This window comes from Solanum stenotomum, chromosome 9 (assembly GCF_019186545.1).
Source record: "Solanum stenotomum isolate F172 chromosome 9, ASM1918654v1, whole genome shotgun sequence".
Taxonomy (NCBI): Eukaryota; Viridiplantae; Streptophyta; class Magnoliopsida; order Solanales; family Solanaceae; genus Solanum; species Solanum stenotomum.
The window spans coordinates 30,603,440-30,610,296 of record NC_064290.1 but is presented as its reverse complement, the minus strand read 5'-3'; the positions used below and the strand labels follow the sequence as shown (position 1 = coordinate 30,610,296).

Sequence of the window (6,857 nt, the reverse complement as noted above, 5' to 3'; positions counted from 1 at the left end):
TTGTGGAATTGTTCCAAATCAAATGCCTTCATGGTTTAAGTGATAAAGCAACCGATAGCATATTGAAATTGATCAAACGAGCACTTCCTTCTAGTGAAACTTTACCAAAGTCATTCCATGGAGCAAAAAAAATGATTCAAAATTTAGGTCTTCGGTATGAAAAGATACATGCTTGCGAGAATGATTGTATGTTATTTTGGAAAAAAATGCAAAAGCTGAATGTTGCTTGGTTTGTGGGGAGTCTAGGTGGAAGTCAGTGGAAGGCCAAACAACTAATGGAGCTATTCAAGGAAAGAATGAGAACAAAGTTCCTCGAAAAGTGTTATGTTACTTTCCCTAGAAACCAAGATTGCAGAGGTTGTTTGTGTCATAGAAATTGCTTCAGACATGACATGGCATCATGATCGGTGCTTAAAAGACGGGGTTCTAAGATATCCAGTAGACTCTGAAGCATGGAAACATTTTGATGCAACTAATCCTGGTTTTGCTAGAGATCTGTTTAATGTTAAACTTGGATTAGCATCTGACGAGGTTAAACCTTTTGGTAACTTAAGTGTTTCTCATAGCACTTGGACAATGATTATTACTGTATATAACTTACCCCCTTGGATGTGCATGAAGCAACCCTATTGCTACTTGTCTTTGTTGATACCTGGTCCTAAAGCCCCTGGAAATGATATCGACGTGTACTTAGAACCATTGATAGATGAGTTGCGAGAATTATGGTATTATGGAGTTGATACATTTGATGCTTCAAGAAAAGAGAACTTTTGTATGCCAGCAGCACTCTTATGGACTATCAATGATTTTCCAGCTTATGCAAACTTGTCTGGATGGAGCACAAAGAGAGTTTTGGCTTGTCCTTCATGCAACAAAGACACTCCATCTGCTCGATTCAAGTATGGTCGTAAGTTTTCTTACATGGGTGCTTGGAGGTTTTTAGCATCTAATCATAAGTGGCGGAGTAATAAACGTGATTTCAATGGAGAAGTTGAAAGAAGACCTGCTCCAAATATTCTATCGGGAGATGACGCCGTACGCCAACTGCTTGCTTTGGGAGACATGAAATTTGGTAAGACCCAGAAGAAAAGCAAGTACGAAAAAAGTGAAGGCATACATAACTGGAGAAAAAAAGCATTTTTTTAGGCTTCCTTATTGGAAAAATAATTTAATACGCCATAATTTGGATGTGATGCATATTGAAAAAAATGTGTGCGATAATATTATTGGGACATTACTAGATATTGAAGGAAAAACAAAAGATAATTTGAATGCTCGTCGCGATTTGAAGGAAATGGGTATAAGAAGAGATTTACATCCAACTTATAGAGATGGAAGATGGTATTACCCAGCAGCATGTTATTCTTTATCACGAGATGAGAAATCTAAAGTATGCAAGTTCTTGAAAGTGGTTAAGGTTCCAAATGGTTATTCTTCCAATATATCACGGTGGGTGAAGTCAGAGGATTGTAAAATTAATGGATTAAAGAGTCATGATTCACATATTTTATTGGAACAACTACTTCCTCTTGCAATTCGTGGAGTCGTGCCAAGCAATGTCTATGATGCTATCACCGAGTTAAGTATTTTTTTCAAAGAATTGTGTTCGAAAACACTAAGGGTTGATGTGTTGGATCAACTTGCAGCTCAAATTCCAATAACACTGAGCAAATTAGAAAAGATATTTCTACCACCATTTTTTGACGTTATGGTTCATTTAGTCATTCATCTTCCAAGAGAGGCTAAGCTTGGCGGACCTGTACAAAATAGGTGGATGTATCCTATTGAGAGGTATGTTTTAAATTTATAATTTTGATTTAATTTTATGTTGCTTGTTAATTTATCTTGTTAAAAAGAAGTTTAAGTGATATGTTATAATCATGCAGATTTTTACGCATATTGAAATGTTATGTTCATAATAGAAATCATCCGGAAGGGTGTATGGCAGAAGGGTATATTATTGAAGAATGTATAATACTTTGCTCAAGGTATTTACATGGAAGTGCAAAATAGCATAATCGAATGGACAAGAATCATGAAGTTGATCATGCTGAGAAATATAATGGATTATCAGTATTTGAACAAAAGAGTTCTCCTTTATTAAGAGATACATCAAGAAATCTTGAAGAATCTGAGCTAAAACAAGCTCATCTTTATGTCTTGAGAAATTGTGAAGAATTTCAACCATTTCTACGGTATGTTTTGTTAGCTTTCCCTCATCTCTTACCATTATTTTTGAAGTTACCTCGAACTAAAAATACATTAATGATTTTTTTTTTTAACATTGTTCTAAGTGAGCATGTTGTGCATTTGCCAAAATAGATTTCTCATTTATCTGAATCATGTACTATTCTTTCCATGAAAAATCCTGATTCTTTAGTTTTTGGTAGTAAAGTCTCATTACCTAACATCATCAATTTCATGACATGAAAAACAATGGTGCCAAATGGTCTCCTACTGTTTTCATTTTCATAACCTCTGCTAGTATAAGGAAATAGTGAAAGGGATTTTTGCTTTGTATATAATTAACATCTATTTGTATAACAGTGAATATGAGCATGAACTTTGATGATTGGTTTTTCCATCGAGTAAGTTTTTACTTTATAACATATTAAATTTGTAATACTTATTTATTATCATTGATTAATTGATTTTTTGTATAGATTGTCCAAATGCGCAAAGAAGAAAATTCACTTGCAAGCTGTGAATTGTATTCTTTAGCTAGAGGTCCTTTTGATGGAGTTCAAAGATTCAAGGGGTATGAAATAAATGGTTTTAGATTTCATACTAAACTACTCAAGGAAAAGAGAAAGACGCAAAATAGTGGTGTTTTAGTAAAAGGAGTGGTGAATGGTCAAAATATCAATTACTATGGCGTTCTAACTGAAATAGTAGAACTTCAATATTTCGGAGGTAAGCGCATTGTTTTGTTTAAGTGTGATTGGTGGGATGTTGATAATAGTGGAAATGGAGTGAAAATAGATAAACATGATTATGTTAGTGTTAACACTAAGAGAAAATTAGCTACAAATGAACCCTTTGTACTTGCATCTCAAGTAGAACAAATATTTTATGTTAAGGATAATCTTCATCCCAATTGGTCAATTGTTTTGAATGGTCATTCTAGTTACTTTACTGGAGGTGCTATTGATGAAGAGACCTTTCAACAAGATGCTTGTAATGATTTCTCGCATAGATTTGAGGATGATGATGACTTCATAAATTGGAAAAGAAATGATTTGGATGTTATTAGCATTGATGTTACTGTAGCTGATGATATCACTGAAGACAACGAATCAGAATCAGAAGCTGATGATGAAGATTTATTATTGTAAATATTTGGAAGTCTTATTTACTTTTACTTACTTTTGAGAATTGATCTTTATTTTAATAAGTTACTCCAACTATATGTGAATTAGTATTATTATTTAGTTGAAATATTATTATTTACAAGTATACGTTGATGAAGTTTTCAGTTACATCGAAAAAAAATTGTTATCAATATACTAAAATTGTTATCAATTTTTCAGAATACTTTTTGGCCACTAGGCCATTAATATACTAAATATTAATAGTTTTTAAGGGGATTTTTTTTCTCAAACTATTGACATCCATTGTTTGATGAAAAATTGTTCCCTATCCTTTTTCTGTTGGGATACTGTTCGTTCCTATATCATTTTGTCATGACAAATTATTATACTATTAAGTTAATTATTGCCACATTTTTTGGTACTCGAAACAAAATGTTAATTATGTTATAATTTTTTATTTTAAATTTATTTTTATGAGTAAAATTTTGCTATTGCTCCAACTAGTTTCAACATGATCATGAAAAAACTTAATCATTAACTATAAAATTTTATCATCGTAAATAATTTATGACTATCTTTTAGTATGCCACAAATTTTTGAACATGAAAAATATTTATTTAGCTACGAGGTTTTCTTCCAATAATTTATAGTGGCTAAAAAGTTATTATTAGTATGGAAAATTTATATTTATGGCGAAAAATCACAGTGTTATAAAATTTCATTCCGGGAAAAAATTTATGGCTATATCTTATAGTTATTGCCACAATTTTTTTATTACTTAAAGCAAACTTATTTATTTAGCTACAAATGTTTCTTCAACTAATTTATTGTGGCTAAAAGTTATTCTTACTATGAATTTACGGCAAATAATATTAAATTGCTACGATATTATATTATAGCGAAAACTCTATGGCTATTTCATTTAACTATAGCTACAATATTTTGTGTCAAATAACTTATTGTGGCTAAAGGGTTACTATTGCTACAAGGACTTTTATCGCATGACAATAACGTATAATTAGCTATCGAACTTTGTTGTAACAGTAAAATTATAGCTAATTAGGTCATTATTGCCACAATTTTTAGCAAAAGTAAGGATTTAGCTTTATCAATTTAATTGTCGTGGCTATGAAATTTGACGAATTTTTTTATTCCCACAAATTGTGAATTTTTGTGGCTATTACTCAGTAATAGCTACAATTTTCAAATTCATAGCTTAGATTTCGTAGCTATAAATCCATTTTCTTGTAGTGAACCCAGAAAACCCGACGAATTTCTTTACTCATTTTCTCACCCTAACTCGCCTAGAATCGAATGGTTTCTTCCCCAATCACTTAGAATCAATTACTTAACATAAGTACACTCTAATCTACTCAATACATCCCTTAAAAAACCTCACTTTGATCTCAATAATTCATCCAAAACACAACACAACAAGATTTAGAATGAACTTCAAGAACACATATCAAGAACTCAAGTCTTTCAACTTCAAGAATGAAATTTGCAGTGAAAATAACATGTTTGGCGTGTGGGTGAACAAACCCAACACTATGGAAGCTTACATACCTCTAAGATATTAAACCCATAGCGAAAATCCGCAACAAGACGCAAGAATCTCGACGAACGCTTGATACTCTCCTCTTTTCTCTTCTTGAACTCTTAACTAAAACCCTAGGTGTATTTTAGGATTATAAAACTGAACCTAATAGGATTAGACCCTTAAAACCTTACTAAAAACGAATTAAATCTGATTGGGTAAGGAAAAGACCAAGCTACCCCTATAAAATTCGGTTTTGACTTTCCTTATCTAGACAACCCAACTTCGAATGGACATATCTCCCTCATACAAACTCGAAACTGAGCAAACTTGGTGGCGTTGGAAAGATAATTCAAATACATTTCCTACAGTATCTATTATCACACCTAAATCATATTGAGCTAAAAGTTATGTTTGTTTGAAGTCGATCCAAAACTCATACTTAGCGTAACTTGCAAAATTTCAGATTTTGCTATTTACAATTTAGTTCTTTTTCGAACTCAAGGTGCTACATTTAGTAAACTTAACACTTAAGAAATTTTAATTCCTCGGTAAAATCCTACTCACAATGAAGGATGGTTCAAGTCTTAGCTCAAAAAATTTCTGGGGTGTTACAAAATCCTTCTTCCTTGGGTTGTGTAATCAGTCCATTGATAAAACCCAATTTCTTTTTGGCTCTAAAAGCGTTTCTTACTGCCTTAGCCCTTTTTTCATTGTTATCTTCTTTAGCCCGATCTTGGCATTGGCACTTTGGTGACATCAGGTTTCATGGCGATTATCAGTAGAAGGAGAGAGTCGTGTTAGTTTCATGGCGGTGCTCGGCGATTCGCAATGGTGTGAGAGAGAGAGGTGACTCTGGTCCCTTTTTCGCTAGAATGAGAGCGATGTTGGTCCTTTTTTCCGCCAGAATGGGAAGCGGTGGCCGGCGAGGGAGTTTGCAGGTACGCCGGAGAGGATGGAGAGGGGAGTTTGCAGGCTCCCATCTTCAATCTTTCACAACAATCGTCTCTTTCTAATCCCTTAAACTTGTCTTTTTCAACTCGTTTCGATAACCCAAGAAAATCTCAGGCTAATTGTGGGTAAGTTTCGACGAGTTTCATGGCAAGGTTGGTGTGAAATTGTATTTGTAAGCAATTTGGGGTGTGAAAATAGTAGTCGGCATTGGATTGCGAAAAGTTTGGCCAGATCTGGTTGTGCGGTGGCCAGATCTGGTTGTTAGGTGGCTTAGGTTGTTGTTACTGTGGTGGTTGGAAGAGGAAAGAAAAATAGTGATGGTGTGCGGCGGAGATGAAGACGGGTGAGGGAGAAAGTATATGTGATTTTGCTGGCAAAAATTGTGACGACGCCGGCGATGGCTTTCTTTTGGTGGTGAAATAGTGAAAGTAGGCAGAATTAGAAATGCCAATAATAAATTAAAATGTTATTATTTTACATTTTATTAAATAATTTTGGTTAATAATTTTTAAAATAGTTATGAAATAATTATGATATGGCGTTAATATATCTAACGTTGATATGACATGTCAATTTTATAAAAGAGAGTGAGCTACACACATGGTTGGAGGGGCTTAAGTTTCATTTTAATTGAGTTTAAGGGTTCAAATGACGAAGGGGTAAGTAGAAGGGTTCAGAATACAAACTGATACAAGTATAAGGGTCCACCATACCATTTCGCCAATTTTATATGCAGAGCTTTAGAAGAAATATTTATTTGTCAAAAGATAACTAGACAGATGAATATTTTCCACTGCCCCCTACCCAGCCCCCCACCGCTTCAAAAAAAATTTAAGTTTGTTTTAAAAAATATTTTCCACTTCAAAATTTTATTTTTTTCACACTNCCCCCCCCCCCCCAACCCCCCTAAAAAAAATTAAGTTTATTTTTAAAAAATATTTTCAACTTTAAAATTTTATTTTTTTACCCCTACCCTCGACCCCCGCCCCCCTAAAAAAAGTTTAAGTTTATTTTTTAAAAATATTTTTAACTTCAAAATTTTATTTTTCATCCCT

At 33.4% G+C, this 6,857-nt stretch overlaps 1 protein-coding gene across 1 annotated transcript; it reads left to right on the top strand.

Annotated features, from left to right (window-relative positions):
* The first annotated feature begins 536 nt into the window (after positions 1-536).
* Positions 537-2,415, top strand: LOC125875581 (uncharacterized). The gene is made up of 2 exons (XM_049556568.1): positions 537-1,791; positions 1,887-2,415. The coding sequence occupies exons 1-2, from the start codon at positions 1,193-1,195 to the stop codon at positions 2,011-2,013; spliced, it is 726 nt and encodes a 241-aa protein (XP_049412525.1). The 5' UTR covers positions 537-1,192; the 3' UTR covers positions 2,014-2,415.
* The last annotated feature ends 4,442 nt before the right edge of the window (positions 2,416-6,857 follow it).

Bases quoted from the DNA above. Each gene is read 5' to 3' on its own strand.
- LOC125875581 (XM_049556568.1), top strand. From the start codon at position 1,193: ATGCATATTGAAAAAAATGTGTGCGATAATATTATTGGGACATTACTA. The intron at 1,792-1,886 runs GTATGTTTTAAA...ATAATCATGCAG, and splicing joins TGGATGTATCCTATTGAGAG to ATTTTTACGCATATTGAAAT.